The sequence below is a fragment of the Neovison vison genome, chromosome 6, assembly GCF_020171115.1.
Source record: "Neovison vison isolate M4711 chromosome 6, ASM_NN_V1, whole genome shotgun sequence".
In the NCBI taxonomy this organism is placed as follows: Eukaryota; Metazoa; Chordata; class Mammalia; order Carnivora; family Mustelidae; genus Neogale; species Neogale vison.
The window spans coordinates 180,835,082-180,856,521 of NC_058096.1; the positions used below are offsets into that span (position 1 = coordinate 180,835,082).

Genomic DNA, 21,440 nt, shown 5'->3' on the forward strand with positions numbered 1-21,440 from the left:
AATCTAAAATTCTGTTTCCAACTAAGCTATCAATCAAATATAAGCATAGAATAAATACATTTTCAAACATGAAAGATCTCCAAAACATTGCATTCCTCTTGAATTCTTTCTCAAAAATCTATTGGAAGATGCAATTCTACCTTTTCAAGAAAGGCATGATGCTTAGACAGCTGGGCTCCCATACAGAAGGACAGGTTGATAGTGAAGGGGGACAACAGAGACAAAATTGAGGAATCAATTATCATCAAGTCCACAGAAAATTAAGCAAACAAAACAAGAAAATTGCTAATTCTAGGGAAAGCAAATAGAGGAAAATCAAAGCTAGTCTCTGAAATAAACTCTTAACAGAGATAGCAAAAAAACCCAAAAAACAAAAAACAAAAAAATCAAGGAAATCAGTGTGATGGATTCCTCCTCTAGCAAGCCAGAAATGGAGGGGTTTTTAATCTTTATGTTTTTTCTCTTTGTACATATACTTGCGTAAGGCTAAGATGTTTTCTATTCTCTTAGTCAAGTGCAATCTTCATCTGCTCAGACATGTGTTTTACAGATTAAAATCTGCATGCAGCACTTGGTATATTCCAATACAGGCAGAGTATAGTTTTTCATAATTTCAATTATGCATAAAGTAACCATGGCCAATATACTCTGGCTTACCTGCAGGTACCATTACCCATTTATCTTTCACCTCAGTATTGAAATGATGTGGAACAAATATGAAAAGACTACCAAAACTCCAGAGTAAAAGAAATAAACAAAGAACAGTCTAGAGAAAGTAATTGTCTAAACTGGAGTTGTCTAAATGAGAAAATATGTCTAAGTATCATGCAAGGTAACACTGAGAAATTCCCTAGCAAGTAATAATGTAAAATGTAAACACAGATCTTCTATATTAACAAGTAATCAAAACAGGGTCTGACATCTATTTAGAAAGAGCATGCACCATAGAATCTGCTTAATGAATTAGATATGCCAACTACTCAGTTTCAAAGCTGTTAATACATAATAGGCAGTGACTATTTATGGCATCATATTTATACCTCTTATAAACAGATAATGTTCACTCTGTCCTCCAACTGTAACTCTGTGCTGGGCCCTACTAAAACATCAGGCTGGAGAATTCTGTAGTTTTATAGGAAATGGAATGAGGAAATTTTATTTTGCCTGGCTACAGGATCTAGCAAAAAGATGATGTTTTCTTCTGAACATTTATGTTGGAGGTGAGGGAAGACAAAATGGAAAAAAAAAAGGCAGGGTAAATTGTATTCATCTGATTCCTCTTCTCTGTTTCCGCACTGCCCTCCTCCAGGCCCATCCCTCACTTGGGCTTGAAAGAATTTGCTAGCTGCTTCCTTGAGTATTCAGGATCCATAAGCTGAAAATAGAACTTGCACCTGAGGGTCTTGTACATCCTAATGATACACATTATCCCTAAAAAATGGCACTAGAACACAAGTGACCTCCGTGCCACTATAGAAATAGAAGGTTCAAGCAAGGGAGGAGTCTAACAGTTTCTTTTAGCATTAGAATGGAGTCAAGGACATATTATTAAACTTCCAATTCCTAACCAAATACTCAGGGCACACATGCAGGTTGGAGAAGGAAACTGAAGACAAAAACACTGACAGTTCAAGACATGTTTTTACTGCAGGGACTAAACCTGCTGTTGGTTAAAGTTTTGTTTCATTAATCTTTAATGAAAAGAGAAAGTAGATACTAGTGGTGTAAGCCAACTGAAAGAAGCCAGATACCAAAACATATATACTGTATGATGGCACTTGTATGAAATCAGTAACAGAAACAGAACAGTAACAGACAGTTAACAGTAACAGTAACAGAAAAGAATCCTAATAGTGGTTGCTTCTATAAGTCAGGTGGGAGCAGGAACTGAGGGATGACAAAAGGCCACAAGGGAAAGTTCTACAGGGTGATGCTAATGTTCTATATTTGGTAGAGTTTAGGATACACAGGTATCCTACATAGGTATGCACTTGCCAAAATTCAGCAAACATTCACTTAAGATTTGTGTATTTCATACCTGTAAAGTTCACCTCAAATGGAAAAGAGTATAAAGAGATACTGAATTCTAATAAATGAAAAGCTGAACTATTTAGGAAATGTACTAGTTTTTGCAAGATACTCTGTTTTTATTTCCACTGGACTTTAAATAATGTCATGTAAACTGAAAGTGTCTCAGGCAGTTATTATTACATAAATTCAACTGGAAGATTAAAAAAAAAAAAGGAAAAAAAGTTCTGTCACTTACTAATACAAGAGCCATGGTCAAGTCGTTTTAGCAATCTATGCCTCAGTTTTGCTTTGTGTAAAAGAGATAATGATTATTTGCTTTACAGTGTTGTGAGGGATCACTGAGATGATGGACATAAAGCACCTACCACAGTGCCTGGAACACAGTAAATATTTGTTAATGGTGGTTAATAATAATAGTAATAAAGAGTACAACACCAGTAATAATAAAAACAAAAACAAAAAACAAAAAAAACTCTTCAAGGTCTTATGCTACTCAATAATAGAGCTATTTAATTTAATTCCAAAGTCTGTGCTCTTCATGACTTTGAGAAGTGGTGTATCCTCATCTGTCTGTCTTCCTCCACTTAGCTTGAAAAAGTAGCTATACGGTCCCTATTTTTTATTAAGAATAAACAAAACTAAACAAAACTTTGACCAGTTTAGGTTTAATTGTTCAATGAAAAATGTTTGGAACAATAAAAAACAAAAGATGAAAACCTAAAATTCATTAACATCTGTCCTTTACACTATATATTATAAAATACATATTCAGAAAAAACAACTGTTTAACATACCTGAAAATTTTATGGGAGTGGTGTGTGCTACATTTTAAAAAAGACTGTGGACTAAATTGTTACAAAGACCAAAATAACATTGATATTGTATTTGCTTAAATAAATGTTTTGGGGGTTTTCTTTGTTGTTGTTTATCTTCCTTCCTTCCTTCCTCCCTCCCTCCCTCCTTCCCTCCTGCCTTCTTTCTTTGTCTCCCTCTCTCTCTCTCCTTCTTCTTTCCTTCTTTCCTTCCATTTTTACTTGAAGGGACTATGGAATTCAAGTGTCAAGAGTTCACTCAGCATTATTTTCAATATTAGTGGGGGAAAGAAAATTCCTGGCCAGTGTATAATTTCACTATGTATTTTTTCACCTGAAAAGCACTTCCACTAATAATTTTTAAATCAAAACTTCCTTTCTATAAAAATGCTTTAAACCATTCTTTGTAGAAAACTGGGGTGCATGATTAAGCATTCTGAGGAAAATATTAGCAGTACTTGGAGACTACTCTGCAGTGTTTTCAGCCACTAAAATATGACTGATGTATTCCAACGTGCCTGTCATTTCTGTGAAATTGTACTTTTGGTTTACTCAATAAAGCTGAGCTTCTCAATAAAGCTGGGCTCAACACCTCAAATCCTTTAAACTGCCTTTTGAAGCCACAAAGCCTCCAATTATCTACCTATCTTGGTATTTCTCTTAGTAAATAGAGAACCATAATGGTGCACACCATCACTCTGTTGGAGAAAACGGATAGGCCACTCTCCATGCTGGTATAATAAAGACTTCTATCACAAAGAATAAACAACTAAATGAGCGGCAATAAACTTAATTTGCACATTAGATATGCTTTTCCAAGTTCCGACATTTCAGTTGAAAATAATGCTGAAGCAATGAGGCCTATAATTGAACATCCAAAACTTCTCCAGTGGGGAAACAAAAACAAATGTTGCCTGCAAACAAGATCATTTTTATAGCCTGCTGTTACTCTGTTTTTTAATAATTTTTCAAATGCCAGATCAAATCATTTCCCCTTTTACGTGATTTTCATGTACCTCTTAAGTGTATGTACACACTGTAATTTTATGCAAGTCCTCCAAAATGAAAACACCTAAACTCTCTTTTTGAATCCTTGTTTGTGCCTATGGAACATGTCCTCAGATTACTCTGGGCATCGTCGGTGGCTCCGGCAAGGCTGGTGCTAATTGCACTCCCAAACTCCCTGTTTGAATGGAAAATGGCTTTATCCTACTGCACGAGTGAAACAGAAATCTCTAACATACAGTGCAGATAACTTCAGAATCCTCTTAACGCAGATAAACCATATCAGCTAAAAACTAAGCTGGAAAATATCTTACTCTTGTAACTATTATCTTTTTCCATGTTATCTAACAACAACATTTCTTGCATGACTGGGGCTGATAAGTCAATTCAAAGAGAGATGATTGTTTCATCAGCTTTACTGAAATTTCTCATTTGCTCTTTACCACCTTATTACCAGTAAGGTCACTATATGCTGATTTTGATGTGAGAAACAAAATTATATTTGACTCTGTAATGACAATCAGATGAACACCATAGACTAGAAAATACAAACACGCACACACACACACACACACACACACTAAATCATCTTAAACAACCAGATGACTATACTCTTAATAGCCAGGAAAATGGTTGAATCAGTGCATATTATTATAATTCTTTCTCAGATTAAAGCTTCAAATTTGTAGCTTGTAAAATAATAATTCTTCATCAGGAATAGTTTAAACATTCTTACTTGAAAGAGAATTAGCGATAGGAGTCCAGTTAAGAGGATATGCTAATGTCAGACTTATCTTGGGCCTGTATTTACACAGCAATCCCACAGTTTAGTAAAAAATCATAGAGTACATATCAATAAAAAATAAAAAATTCTAAAGATGCCTTTATTTGTAATGTCCACATTTTTTGGTTACGTGGTTATTTTTAAATGTATGTTTTTATGTTACTCTATATGTATTTCTTTTTAACATGGTTCTTGTTAATGGCAAAAAAGCATAGAGATCCCCTTTAAAATGGGATGTGGATATTTCATGAAGATTAAAAATAACAAACACAATTTCCTTCTCATTATTAGATATAAATGAGTGAAAATTACTTGATACTCATGCATACTGATATATGCCCTGTTTGCATATGTAAATGATTCTCTTCTTTGTGCTGAAAATATTGAAACAGTGAGTTCTCTTCATGAAGTCTGTAGGATTTTCATGTACTTCACAATTGATCCCCCTTGCAGAGTAAGGAGTTCTCTATGTATTAGAAATACATAACTACCAACCCTAAAATATGGAAAGTGAAAATATTTTAGAAGTTTATTATTTTCCTTTGATGCTCTTTATTGCAAAGTATCCTAAGCTTAACCCCGGAGAAATAGAAAACCTTCATATTTTAGAGCAAGGAAGTCAGAACAGAGATTATCTAAGAACTAAAGAGTGTAGGATAAAATCATCTCACTCAATCAATAATTATTTATTGAACACATACAGTTCCCAGGACTGTTCTAGGATTTGTGACATTTCTGCCTTCTTTATGCCTCTTTCTAGAAGAAGGGAAAGAAGGAGAAAAAAACCATAGACATGACAAATAAGTGAAGTATATAGTATGTCAGAAAACGAAAAATCCTACCAAGGAAGGAAGAGTGGTAAAGATTAAGGCAACCAGGAATGCAGATTAGAATAATTTTGTTCCAATAGCCCCAGCAAAGAACACTAGAAATAAATAAAACTGCATGGAGTTTTTGTGTTTTGCTTTGTTTCAAACCAAGCAATCTTATTTATTTCGTCCCTTGTATAGAGAGTTGATTGTGTGCTTTATGGACTATCCCAAATTACAGATGAACTTGTTTCTATCCGAAAAACTGGGAACCTATCTAGAAAAAAAACATGGCTGTGTTACAAAGCTGAAATATCCAACTGCCACCTTGAGAAATAAGCACAGTCCAGCTTCTCCAGTTACATATTTATGTGAGTCCTCTTTTTTTCTTTTCACCCATTTTTTGCTAGAGGACATCATCATGATGCCAAATGTTTGAAACATTTGAGGAAGAGAAAGTAGTCATTGCAGTGCAATATATGCAGTAACTTTTATCACTGGAATGTAGGTGATGAAAGGAAGCTCATTACTGTATTTTAGCAGTTAAACCAATGGTCCACCTAAAGGATCACCAGTATTCTGCAGAAACTTCCATTGAGAAACTACATTTCCAGCATCAGTACCTTTGATCCTTTATATTTGTTTTAATTCTCTTTGGATTTCTCCATTCTTGGAAAAATTAACCATGATGCTGACCTCCACCATGTTTTAACCTTCTTCATATTTTAAAATGAATGGCTACCACCTGCACCTTCTTAATTTGAAATGAGGGAATAAATCTTTATTTTTTTTCTCTTAATGTTGTTTTTCAGTATATGGGTAGTACCAAACATTTGCTGGAGAGATATCCTATCATTAGATAGAGCTACAGCACATTCCTTGAAATGTTAAGTCCATCTCTGTCTTAAAAATCTGATGACAGTACAATCTTAAGGAAGTAAAGTTTTTCCAAATGTGTCACACTGATAAGATTTTGACACAAGTTACATCAATCACATTTCCCCTGAGTGTTTCAGACAATTGTCAGCTGGCATAACGTAATATGTTTAAGACAATGTTGGCAAAAATATCTTCCAGGGATACAGGTGGGTATTTTTTTTTTCCTTGAGATATTTTAAAGAGTAGTTGAAGTGTAGTAGCTAACTACTTTTTATTTAATATATTTATTTTTAATAGAAATGATGATAAAGCACTGATTCCTGAATTTAATTATTTGGGCTTAATTAGCTGTTCAAACTACTTTATCAAGACAGTCATTTTAATCATCCAGGAGGCAATGAAATGATAAAAGTGACATGTCTTCCAGTAAACATACTAGTTTTATGAGCTGAGATTCAACAAAGTAAAGTAGCAAAGATGGGGAATAGATACTTGAATACTAATTATGTCCCTTGGTGATAGATGGAGGTACATTTGTACTGATAGTAGCTTAAAAGTATGAAGAATAGAGTATGCAGTCCTATCATCATAAATTATGTGAGCTTATAGGTTTACCATGATGGCTATAATAATGACTTACACAGACACAGATATTTTAATTTTTTTCTCTTTGAAAGAAACTGCTCATTAAAGTGTATGCAAGAGGGTCTGCATCTCATGAGCTATGCACCTAGAGTTATATAAATAAATGAACTGGTTATGAATTTGGCAACCTTATATCCATGGTAAAAATTTCATACAAAATGAGAGTTTCTGAAGGAAACTTAACCAAGAAAAATATTATCATCCGATTTTATCAAAATGTCCATAGCTTCCTACATTAAGGCATTTGTGAAAATTCAAATGTTTTAGGTGCCGGTTTTAATTCTGTCTAATTACCCACTGACAGCATTTCAACTGCTGAAGTATTCACATCTGCTGTGGTATCCCACTGGCAGAGCAAACATACTATTAATGAATATGGGAACACAATTCTTAAATAAATTGTGAAATCAAATATTTCACATATACAACATGATACAAGTTTCACACAATGACAGAGGTTGTGATAGGTACACATATCTCCAGTGTTCATCAAGCACAAATGAAAATAATAAAATACCTTTTACGACTAGGCTGCCAGTGTTCTTTGCAACGCCAAACTGATTTGTAGCTACGCAAGTATATGATCCGGCATCTGACCTAGTAACATTATATATCTTGAGGCTGCCGTCCTCTGAGAGAAACACTCTAAAAAGAAAATACATAATTAACAGAAATAGGCTCTTAAAATAAGCCTTAACCATCTATATTCATTTTAAAACATTACTTAAACCATAACCATACTCATTTCCTTTTATCCTATCCTTGACTGTAAGCTATCTCTGAATCCCCATAGTAGAATAAATGATGTTTGCTCTTATTCTGACACGGTATTGATAATTATCATACTACCACTTGAATTATCATTGTTGATTTTGAAGCCCATTAAAAATAAAATGGATGCTTGATGCTACAATGCCCATTTGCTTGATTAATAACAAATGTAACTATCCACTATGCATTTTGAAAAGTCAACTCTCTGGTGAAAACTGAACTTGGCATTAGAGAAATGCAAGCTAATTTTCATGTTGATTAGTCGTAGCTTTAGGAACCTGCTCTTATTTAACACTTTCAGCCATCAAACAATGGGGTTCTCAATGACAATATTTGCCAGAGCTAGTGAATTGAAGGAACCATCTATATGGTTTCATAGCCAAAGGGCCCCGGCTTATCCTTTTACATGGCCTACACCATTAAAAAGGGTAAAAGCATAAAAAGAATGAATCCTTCATTAATCAGACTGAATTAAACTGTCCTAAAATACATGCAATCATACAGCACATAATGAAAGGATAGGTGTTTAGGAAATTCTAATCTTTCATAAAATGATTCTTAACTTTTCTTTAGAACTCAGAAGTAATCAAAAGCAAATATCAGATCATGGCTATAATCAGGGAAAGCCCAAGATTGGTTTCTTGACAAAATCACTATTCAGTGTTTTAATAAGGAGACAAAAAAAAAAAAAAAAAAAGAAAGAAAAATTAAAGCATGTGTCCAATTTTATGTCTTATAAATATAATTAGCAACTTTCTAAAAACACGACTCTTAAAACACTAGTAGGCAGTCAGGGTTGTACAAAAATAAGTGATGAAAACTAATTTGTCACAACAATAATTTTAAAGGAAAGAAAGATATAACAATTACCATGTATGTCATATTCATTAATAATACTAAACAGTATTTGTTTCATTGCAAATAATATCATTGTGCCTAATATGTGTATCACACAAAATGTAGCTAATATAATTAATTACCTAGTGTGAAACCAAGAGACTATCAGCCAACTACAATTTGTATGAAGCTAGCTTCTGATATTGAGTTTACTATTAGTGATGTGTTCCACATTCTGTCAAGTGTGAAGCTGGGGCCACATCTGAGTTTAGAATGTTCCATGACTTATAATGAGATTTTTGTTTAAACCATTATCTTGGAGTATTTCCCCAAAACAGACATTTGATATCTCATTTATTTTTTGAAATGTCTAGATTTCTTGGTTGCAATTTACATGAACATTGAATCATACTGTTAATGACACAGTAGTAGTAAAGCTATTCTAATATGCAGCAAACTGCTGGCCAAATATAATTCTGTATCTGATTTAATTAGAAGAGATCAATGTGAGAAGCATCTCAGTGTATCATCTCTAGAATTTAGAATATCATCTCTAGAATTTAGGAAAAATCAGGAATTTTCAGGAACACAGAAATGTTAAATTTTGGCCAGTAAGACAATTTAAGTGATATAAATTATATATCTGCTGATATCTAAAGGCCATCAGACAAACATCCCAGCTAGAAATGCCAGTGTTTATATGTTATATAATTTTTCACTTAGCTTTCAGAAAAGAACAATTCATATAAAAAGTGGTTTAATATTACTACCCTTTTCAGGCTCGTGGTATATGTTCGACAACGTTAACGTTTGTTAAATTGAATTGAAATTGTCATCATTGAAATTGATTATTTCTGTTGAAATCTTCATCAGCCAATCGGTATTTCTCATGTGCCTAGCACTGTTTAAAATACTGAGAATGCAGACCAAGAAAAATTACAATCCGTCCAAGAGTAAATAGCTAATAAGTATTAGAGAATGAATTGAAAGTTATATATCTCTATATTATCTCTATATTATCTCTAGCACTCATCCTCTTTCCAGAACCATGTATAGTTACTTGCTGTAGACTAATTCTCCATGTTTATTTTGATGTTCAAGAAGTTCCTGTTGAGTCATCATTAGATGCCCTTAGAAGAGTCACCAGTGTTTGCTTCTCAAAATGTGGTCTCATCCCAGACCTACAGAATCAAACTTTGCATTTTAACAAATATCCAGTGATCAGGATGAACAATAAGATTTGAGAAGCACTGATCAATTAATTATAAGTTCAACTTTGGTCTGTAAAGATCATTTTTATTTCTAAGCAATAATGAATACTGTTTTCATAAGATCAATATGCAAAAATGGATAAAAGATAAAAAAAGGTTAGATTCAAATATTTTATGAAAATAACCGAAATAGTAATCAAATTGATTTATCACTTATTAAAAACATGATTAAAAAAATAATTCTCCACAGCAACCTAGGATATAGAAAACCAGAGATTTAACTATAACTAAAATTTTTTATAAAATGTTAAATAGTATATTTCAACTTATCATCTAATTTTTTAAATTAGTAAAAGATGGTAAAATATAGTAAGAAAACTTACTCTATGATAACATAGATGGAATCAAACCACATAATCATAGCCCTAATTTTATGCAGAATAATTATACAAAAAATAGTTTAAAAAAGTGAGAATTTTAAGTTCTGTCACATATTAAAATATGGTTTAGCAGAAATGATTAAAAAAAAGAAATGATTAAAATAAAAGAAAGAAAGAAAGAAAGAAAGAAAGCAACTAACTAAAATCAAACTACTAAACAGTTGACATTTTCAGGGACGGATGAAAGCACCTATAAAAATTAGCTGAAACATTTTAATTCATGGTTTTGTTAATATTCACAGAGAAATATAAGGACTGGCTTTTTTTTATTCTTCTTTTGGAATATTCTAAAGGGTAGCTTAAAATGGTATCTGGAGGAATAGAAAGGACATACTAATGAAATATATTAAAATATTCTATCTTGATTTCATGTAAGCTTCTTTGGTGTTTAAAACAAAACACAGCCACAAGCACTGATAAGCTTGACTATCAAAAAATTTGAGAAAACATTCTGGTAATAAAAATAAAGATTTTTGTGAATAATTAGTAAAGAGAATATAGTTATAGAGACAGAAGCATAAGGCAATCAAGTGATTACATAAAATATATATTTATATGAATACTAGGACCTAATGCAGAGATTATACTACTCATAGACAATAAAAGCCTAAATAAAAAATGTGAGCATCATTTAATGTGGAGAGAAAGGAACCCTCATACAATATTGTTGGGAATGAAAACTGGTGCAGCCACTGTGGAAAACAGTATGGAGGTTCCTCAAAAAATTAAAAATAGAATTATTATATGATCCAGTAACTCTACCACTAGGTATTTATCAAAGAAAACAAACACACAAGCGCAAAAAGATATGAAACCTTATATTTATTGCAGCATTACTTCCAACAGCCAAGACAGAGAAGGAACCCAAGTGTCCATCTATGGAAGAATGGATAAAGGAGGTGTGGTATATATGCAATGGAATATTACTTGGGGAAAAAAGATCCTGCCATTTGCAACAATAGGAATGGATCCACAGAATATAATACTGAGTGAACTACTCAGAGGAAGCCAAATATCATTGATTTCAGTCATATGTGGAATGTAAGAAACAAAAGAAAGAAAGAAAGAAACAAACAAACAAAAAAAGAGTCTTAAATACAGAGAACAAACTGGTGGTCACCAGAGGGGAGGCAGGGGCCGGGGGGAGTGGGCTAAATAGATAAAGGGAATTGAAAAGAACATTTAATAGCAATTTAAATATATAAATGGAAATGGAGCAATGCTAATACTTTCTTCCTTCTAAACTTCCTCAGCCAATACTTACTAGTATCTACTGAGTTCTACGCAGGATGTTAGATGTTATAATAGAAATAAGAGTAACAGGGTGTTAATTACCAAGGACACACTTCTCTATGAATAAACTCAGCGGTCAAAATCCAAGGAGGTTATTACTACAGGTCAACTCTACACAGGCCCTCTACTAATTGTATAATAAATGTCAACTCAGTGAATCCTTAAGTCGAACCCCTGGGCTCACTATGGTCTCATCCCCAATTTCCTGCTGGGGAAACTGAAACAAGGGAAGAAGCAGGAGTGTACTCAAGTTATTCAGTTGGTAGTACAGGGCCCAGATTCCAACCTGTCTTTCTCTTTGGATCAGGAAACAACCATCTGGGCAAATCACTTTCACTTCAAGTTTCCAAAGCATAGTTTACCAACAGTATAGTTACTAAGAACACAAACTTGAGCAGTTCATTCATTTCACATATGCATTCCTTTGTACAGAATAACCTTTAATATTGGAGACTCTCTTCTCACCTTCAGAGAGTCCTCGTGCACATTTTCTCAGGGTTCTAAACTGTTGTGACACCTTAAAGGCACGTTTGATATTCTCTACTATGTGAGAGTTTAACCCTAAACATGCGGCAATAATGATGGCAAGACCGATACTAACAATTATTTTTCTTCTTTTCCATGCCATCCTATGCAATAGGGTATTATTAGCAGAGTTATTAGCAAACACGGAGTTTCAGGTCAAACTGCTTTGCCTGTTACTGAATCGGAGCCTTAACATTTAATATTTGTAACCACTGGGCCAAGTTACTCAACATGCCAAGTCCTCAGTTTCTCCTTTGTACCATGTGGATAGGGATATTACTTGTGTCAAGAGTCATGAGGAGTGAGTGACATAAACTATTTAAAATGCTTAGTTTAGGGGCGCCTGGGTGGCTCAGTGGGTTAAGCCGCTGCCTTCGGCTCGGGTCATGGTCTCAGGGTCCTGGGATCGAGCCCCACATCGGGCTCTCTGCTCAATGGGGAGCCTGCTTCCTCCTCTCTCTCTGCCTGCCTCTCTGCCTACTTGTGATCTCTCTCTGTCAAATAAATAAATAAAATCTTTAAAAAAAATAAAAAATAAAAAATAAAATGCTTAGTTTAGGGACGCCTGGGTGGCGCAGTTGGTTGGACGACTGCCTCTGGCTCAGGGCGTGATCCTGGAGTCCCGGGATCGAGTCCCACATCAGGCTCCCAGCTCCATGGGGAGTCTGCTTCGCTCTCTGACCTTCTCCTCGCTCGTGCTCTCTCTCACTGTCTCTCTCTCTCAAATAAATAAAATAAAATCTTTAAAAAAAAAAATTAAATAAAATGCTTAGTTTAGCAGTAGGCCTGACTGCTAGTTAGCAGTCAATAGGTAGGTTTTAAATGAACCAGCTTCTCATTCTGCCAAAGAATATAGGCACTTCTGTACCTCCATGAACAGTGACAACATTGTTTTTTGTCACATTCCGTTTTGAACAAAGAGGACTGAAAGATATATGTCAGGCTCTTTGAAAGGGACCTAATGCAGGGAGACTCTTCCTAGCACTGAGTTTCACTGCCTGAGACCCCTTCCTGATTTCATGCACCCTCCCAACCATGTTATTTGTCAAGTTACTCTTCCTGACCCACAATGTTCTCATTTTCATTTTGGGAAGGAATACAGAGTTGCTATGATAATTGAATTAATGAAATGTTAGTGATTAATCTCATGCTTACTCTTCATTGGATTTTGCTCTCCTCCATGACTCAGAGTGGGATTTTTGATTCTCATTTTGGCTCTGACTCATGCCTGATGTCTGAAAACTCTTTTGTCTGATTGGATTCAGCAGTACTCTCATGGTTTTAGGTTTTAGGTTTTTTTTTTAGATTGTAACTATCATGGTTATCAGTCCTGGACTGTGTTGGGCTTGGTGTCACTGGGTTCTGAAACTCACCTTTCAGGGTTTGCATATTTCTTCTTAACACTTCCAATATAATCAATTCACAGTTAAGCGATAAACACCCTTCCTCCCCAGTCTCTATTCTCAAATATTCACTTAATTAGTATGTTTCAACTGTTTGCACTATTGAATAGAAAAAATTTCCCCCAATTACCAAAGCTTAGTACTCTAGATGATTAAATCACAAATTAAGGCATTTGAATTTAAAATATTCTGTAAAAATTAGAATTTAAAGACATTACATGTGTAGATGTATCATGACCATTCAACATTTGAAAAATTAAAGCTGGCATTTGTAATGTACTACGCTATTTGTCTAATTGCATTGTGGGCTTTAGATAGGTAGAAACTCAGTAGCTCAACCTGTGTCTGACAGTTAGGTGACATTGGTAGATTTTATTGTGGCATTAGAAAATAGAACATGTGGAAAACTGAACCACCAACACATGTAAGAACTTCAAGGTTAACTGATAAGTTGAAGGAACCCTATATGAAGTGACTGAACATCCAACATTTCAGTCTACCTACTGTCAGGGAATGTTAGGAGCATAAACAGAAAACAAAAGTAATAGTCTACCCATTTGCCTCATTTCATACCCATTGCCTTCTACTTGATGTGTTACTATGAATGAAATACCAGGAAGATGGACTACCAATGAAATGAACTTATGGGACTCTTTCATCTGAAATGCATGTCAAATTTTGTGTCATTCTGAGGAACTACAGAAAGACTAATATGGAATGTTTTTTCCTGTGTTGCGTGTGATAAGCTATCTATTATAAACCTCTTAAATATAATAGAGATTATCATTCACATCTAGTTATGACTACAGTGAATCTAATATATATCCAATCTTTGGTTAACCTATATACAGAAAACAAATCAGTATACATAGATCCCACATGAATAAAAAACGATGAAGGCTCTATTTTTATTTGTTTGTTTGATATTAACCATAGCCCAGCACCAAGTTCGAGGATGCAGAAGATTAGCAATAGCTAAATTTCTTAAACTACAAGAAATTAGGACATTGGGCAATTATAATTTCTTATTGCTGAAACTAGAGCAATACTGCTATTTTTATAGTTAGATTATTAACTGGAGTATTGCTTCCAGTTCTGTCTAAAGATAATACTGTAGACCATGAAATTTTAATTGACGGTCTAATTTTACTGATATCTAGAAAATGTAAAATAGATTGGATTAAAATGAGTTAGATACGAAGTAGAAAAGTGTGTATAAATTCCGACTCTACACAATTTAGGTTTTAAGTAAAATGTCCCACTGGAATTCATTTTAGATCAAATATTGATATTGTGTTTTAATAATTTTAGCACCCGATTATCATAGCTAAGGTGTGATAGGTATGCCGATTTCACTGCCACTTAATAAACTACCTCTTAAAAACTCCTTATTTTAACAAGCTACAAAAAATGACTGACATGATCTACAAACAAGTAAATATCAAAGCTAGCTCATTTAAATCAAAGTAAAGGTTCTCATTCTCCTCTTTTTAAGGCAATAACTTTAAATGACTCTAATGGTAATTATACACAGGAAATAGCTCACTCCTCTGGCCAAGGGAAATTTAAAGATGTAATCAATGGATTAATGCAACCCTATTTTATCATTCTTTAAAAGACCATCAGAGCAGTAAAAATAAAGCAAGAATGAGATCACATACACACGAGAAAGAGATGAAGATAGAACAAAAATGAATTCCTATCTTAAGAGATGACTGCATGGGTTATAGAAAATAAAATCTAGCCTCTCTACCAAGTGATGTAGATCATTTTCAATACAGCACAACTTCAGTTAGTTCTAAATGAGAGGAAATCTTCAGTTAGTTCTAAATGAGAGGAAACACAGGCTCTTCCCAAGTACCTAGCAGAGGATTTGCCCTCCAATCTGCTTACCTGAATCCCACCCATCTTCCCAAGCCTACTCTGGATTCCCATTGTTAAAGGCCCACCTTAGGCATTCTCTCAGGTTCTCTCAGTACCACTGGCTGTCAAAGGTCCAGATAACACAGCCCCATCATAAACTAGCAGCCAGCATATAAGTCCCTTTTTCTTTCTTTCCAAAGACTGTTCCCACATAGCTTCTGTCTAGAGATAGTCTGTGTGGCTGACTAATGCCAACCTACCAGCTGTGTGTTTCTGTTCTTTTTTTAAAAATTATTTTTATTAGCATATAAAGTATTATTTGCCCTGGGGTCTGTTCTTAAAATGAGTCCGTAGCCAATGCAATAAAAGATGATCCTATATTGTTGCCTCTGTGTACCTGCCTTAGCAGTTCCCCAAACTGCTAAAATATGCAGCTTCTTGACCACAAACTGCAGTAGCTTCTCTTCCTCTTTCTCCACATATTAAAGATGAGTAATTTCTGCATAGCAATAAACTGATATGCAAGGAGGTTTAATACTTTACTTAACCACAGCCAGGATACAGGTCTTCTGATCCTGAGTCGGTCCTTTTCCTATTGAATCATTATCTGAATCATTATGGTACCTTGTATTTTGAATTTTCCTGTTTTTAAGGTTGTTGTTTTTTTTTAAGAGCAGTTTTAGCTTTACAGTAAAATCAAGAGAAAGGTACAGATTTCCTGTATAACCTCCATACATGCATAGCTTCTCACTTTATCACCATTCCCACTGATAGTCCATTTTATAACTGAGGAGTCCATATTGGCACATCATAATCATCATATTCACCCAGAGTCCATAGTTTACCTTTGGACTCACCTTCGGTGTTGTACATTCTTGGGATTTGGAAAGATATGGAATGACACGCATCCGTCATTGTAGTATCACACCAAGTATTCTCACTGACCTAACATCTTCTGTGCTTCACCTGTTTATTCTTCTCTCCTCAAACCCCTGGCAACCACTGATCTTTTCACCGTTTCCATAGTTTCGTCTTTTCCAGAATATCATATAATGCAATTGCACAGTATGTAATCTCTCGAACAGGCTTCTTTCACTCAGTAGGATGCATTTAAAATCCCACCATTTTCTCTTCATGGCTTGATAGCTCATTTCTTTTTAGCACTGAATAATATCCCATTGTCCAGATGAACCCCAGTTGATTGATTCATTGACTTCAGAGTATCTTATTTGCTTCCAAGTGTTTGCAAATATGAATTATGACACTATACATTATAGTGTGCAGACTTTTATATGGACATAAGTTTCAAGTCCTTTGAGAAAATATTAACAATAGTGATATTTGGATTGTATGGGAAAAGTATGTTCAGTACTGTAAGAAACCTCAAAAATGTTTTCTCAAGTGCCCATACTATTTTGCATTCCCACTAGCAATGAAGAAGCATTCCTGCTGCTCCACATCCTAGCCAGCATTTGGTGTTAGTATTCCAGACTTTGGCCATTCTACTAGGCAGGTAGCAGCATCTCATTTTAATTTGCATTTTCCTGATGAAATAAGACACGGAGAATCTTCAAATACACGTTTGCCATCTCTGTATCTTGTGTGATCTTTGGTGATATGTCTCTTAAGGTCTTTGATCCATTTTTCTATTGGAGTTGTTTTTTTATGAATTTTAATCATTGCTTGCGTATTTTAGATAACAGTTCTTTATCAGATGTATATTTTGAAGAGATTTTCTCCTACTCTATGGCTTGACTTCTCATTCTGTTGGCATTGTCTTTTACAGTGCAGTTTTTTTTTCTTTAATTTTAATGAAGTCCAGCGTATTATGTGTTTCTTCCACTGGTCTGCTCTTGCTCTATTGGAAAAGTCATGGCCACACCAAAGGTCACTTAGGTTTTCTATTTCCTTATCTTCTGGGAGTTTTATAGTTCTCTGTTCTACAGTTGGGTCTATGGTACATTTTGAATTAATTTTGGGAAAGGGTGTAAGGTCTGTGTTTAGATTCATTAATTTTTTTTTTTTTTTTTTTTTTTTTGCTTGTGGCTGTTCAATTGTTTCGGTACCATTTGTTGAAAAGACTATTTTTGGCTCGCTGTATTGCCTTAGATCCTTCACCATAATTTTCTTTTTGAACAAGTTTTTACTCTCTAAATAGATTGTACAGTTAAGTTTTTTGAGGCATGTGATATAGGAGTTTTAAGACAATCTAAAGTCAGCTTGCCTTTTTTGTGTTCTGGCTCCCCCTTTTTTGGTGTGGTATATTGGAAGCACTTGCTTGATTTTCTTGTAAAATTTACATGTAAGTGGGGATAATGGTAATAACAACAACATTGGTTGGTTTGGGAATTAAATTTTAAAATCTAATGAGAGCCCCCAAAATGGTAGCTATCACTCTTCATTTCTTTGTATTCTCTAAGAATTTCTACAACTCATAGGTACTTAGTAAATATGCTTTCTGACTTTATTCTTAAGCCCTTAGCCTTTTCTTTGTAGGTCTACGGGTATATTTATTAATATTATTAGTAAATTCAGCAAACCAATATGAAGTCACTTAGCCAAATAACCTCTTTGCTTAAAAATAAAAATAGGTATAAGCAAACTGCTTATTTGGTCAATCGACTTTCTGTTAGTTTGCTGATACCATATAAAGCAGCAGAAGAACTGAAGAGATTTATTTATTTATTTATTTAAAGTTTTTTTTTTATCTTATTTATTTGGCAGAGAGAGAGATCACAAGTAGACAGACAGGCAGGCAGAGAGAGAGGGAGAAGCAGGCTCCCCACCGAGCAGAGAGCCCGATGTGGGGCTCCATCCCAGGACCCTGAGATCATGACCTGAGCCGAAGGCAGAGGCTTAACCCACTGAGCCACCCAGGCGCCCCTGAAGAGATACATTTAAATTAATCTTACCAGGGTTAAGACTTGACTATATAGAGCAAACCTTAATCTTCTTTTGTATAATTCCATTCATGAAAGTAAAGGATTAACAAGGCCATCATGAAAACTTTGAAAGTTATTATGTGGATATGGACCCTGTTGGGGGTGGAGAGGGCATTCCTAATTAACTGATTCACAGAAAATACAGCAATTATGCCTGTAGTATTTTCTTAGCTCCAGACAAATAACGGTGTTTCTTTGGTGTCCTGAACTGAGTTCCATGAAGCACAGTGTGTTTAAATTTATATGTGCAATGGAAGGTGGGTAAGGCAGGAAGAGTAAAGACGAAAACCTACATGAAGGGGCATCACCGACTGGCAGCACAAATACATTCAATTTTGCTATGTCTCATCAGAAAACACATTTCTCTTGGCGTTTGGGGGAAAGCAGGCATGCATGGGTGCCCTTAGGTTGCCCTTTCACACCATTCTCAACAAATGAGACGAACATCTATTTTAAACACATTAAATAATAATAAAGAAATGCTTCCCTAGAACTGATTAATCAAACACGATTTGGGGGTCATTACACAACTAACTGAAAGGGTTTACCTCGCAAAGAATTGTTTAGAAGTCCAACCGGCAGATTAAAATGGACTCAAACACCTTTTAATTTACATGGAAATAAAGACATCACTGATGCCAGTGTCTGATTTTTTTTTTTTTAATTTCTGGTTTTGGCAGTTATATTTTATGCCTAATGTGTAATTAACTGGTGTGAACAGCCAATGTTTCAAAAGTTAAGTCTTTGGTTCAACTGTCCTAAACTCCAAAAGCAGAAACCAAGCATCAGATATTCAGACCTTAGAATTCATCAAAATGTGACTCCTTGTTCAATACGCCCAAATAATTTAAGCTCCAGCTTTGTAGTGGCTGACACACAACACAAACACAGATTCTGGGTGACTGAATTGTGACACAAATTAGGAGACAGCAGATAAGAGCAGTTGCTAAATAACATAATTATTTGGTGTCATGATGTGTCTTTATTCCGATCGCATGCCAGAGTACGCTGCTAGGCTGATTCCCATGAAATGTGAAGGAAATGTGATTTAACATTAGCAAAACAGCATCAGATGGAAAGCTTAGCTAAATTAATCCAGTGTAAGAGGCCTAAGAGGAGTATTTAGCTGTTCAGTAGAAGAAGGGAAGGAAAGATAAAGGAAAGCGTCTCCATTTGCTGCAGTATTTTGGGATGCTGGAGGAAACACAAAAGGGAATTAATACAGATTCATATGCTAACATGCCTTACAACCCAAGCAAATCAAAAGAAAAGAGGGGAAATTATAAAGCTGACAAAGGACAAAAAAATTTGTAACGTAGGACTTAAGAAACTTTTTTTTTTTTTTTAAGTAGGCTCCTAAAATAACTACAGGAGAACCAATTGAAAACACAATGGGAGAGAGAGCTGTTTAGAAAGGAATGGAGAAGTTCAAACATTGTCAGAACTTTTGGCTACACTTCCATTACATTTATGATGATGAGACTATTGTGTGATTTTTGTGAGACTTTGAAAGTTTGCAAATGTAATGTTGTATCTGCAGCATACTTTGAGATAGACAAGATTCAAATTCAGCCCTGTGACCTTAAACCTGACCTATCCCTGAAGTCCTTGGTTTCCTTCAGGCATTAAAAAATAAAAAAAAAGTAAGGGACTTGGGCTGGAACATTTATGATTATCACCCCTTTTCATTTTAGCTCTGTCCTTTGTATATTTAGAATATGGTGTATCTGGGAAATGCTTTCCCTGCCATCTTGAATATGGTTTTGGTGATGGATGTGAGCGGAGTTTCCAATTCTGGATCCCTTTTGGCTATTGAATTATTATATTCTTCAAAGTCTACGGAACTAAGCTTGGCTGCTGCGAATGGGATACCAACTTGGATGTGACTCTTCGCTAACTTTAATGATTTCTTCTTCCTAATTATAATACATAATTTCATACCTAGATCAAGTCCTTCATGGAGCTTAGCGAGTTTATCCTTATCTATTAAATTTGCATATCTATGTGTATATGTCACCAAAAATTATATTGTATGTTGCATTAAAAATCCAATCTGTCATTTGAATATTGTAGGTATAGGAAGCTAAGCCACTAAGAGGACTGATTTATTTTATTGTTGCGAATTAAGACTCCATCTATCAACATTATGACAAAATATAGACTTATCCTATACTTTTTATTGATGTAAAAGTAGAAATTGACTGTATATACCACTGTTTTGGGAAGAGTTGTAGTTTAAGTAACAACAACAAAAATGAACAAATAATGTGTATGGTATGTTGGTCTGCTTTTAGCTCCACAGACGGGAACTACATGACTTTGGAAAACTCAACTAAAGGCTTACATTGTGGTGTTGAAGATTTCACAGAGCTTTGGAGTCAGAGCCTCCTGGAATGGAATGCATTTCTGCTACTCACTAGCTGTGTGATTATAGGTGTGATGTTTGACTTTGCTAAGCCTTAGTTTTAACCACCTAAAAATACCAATAAATTTAATAATCCCTTCATAGGCATCTTGTAAAAAGTAAATGAAATGATGTATCTGAGATCTTAAAATACTATTCATTCATGACTGGTCCTATAAGTTGATATTATTACTATGGTTATGATTATTATTTGATGAGATTCAGGGTCAACAATGAGAAAGATAGATTTCTGACTGTATTGTGTAATTTGATCTAAGATAGAAAGAAAAAAAATGTGTATAATTAAGTGTCTAAGCATCCCTAAGCAGTCAAAGAATCCACCATTGGATGGCTCACAAAATGATTTGTGTCTGTCCTTAGAGGAATCCTATCCTGCACTGAGGAAGGCAGGTACCTATCCACACCTTTCACATGGGATCATGTAGGACACTGACTATGCAGTAAGACAGCCCACAGGAAAAACCAGGTCTTCCCACTTCTGTTTTATAGGAAAAATTCCTACATACCCTGCCAGTGCCAGCTGAGTTACCTCCAACCTGCTGAAGGCTTTCTGAACTCCTGTAGCGGAGTCAGTCCTCACCATCTTCTGTCTGTGATGACACACGCCCCACTGCACTGGAGCTGTTGACCCGTCTGTGTCCCCCACGAGACTCGGAGCTCATTCACATTTATAAACCCAGAATTTTTTCACAAGGCCTGTCAAATTGGTTTGCAACTGTGCTTATAAATAAATGAATAGCTTGACAAGTCACACTTGAGAATCAG

At 34.9% G+C, this 21,440-nt stretch overlaps 1 protein-coding gene across 1 annotated transcript in view; it reads right to left on the reverse strand.

Moving 5' to 3' along the window:
• The window catches only part of LOC122909261 (contactin-6), a 296,144-nt gene that overhangs the window by 38,700 nt on the left and 236,004 nt on the right, over positions 1-21,440 (reverse strand). The window contains exon 12 of the mRNA XM_044253137.1: positions 7,483-7,610. Within this exon, the coding sequence (XP_044109072.1) occupies positions 7,483-7,610 (128 nt within the window). The remainder of the gene's footprint in view (positions 1-7,482; positions 7,611-21,440) is intronic.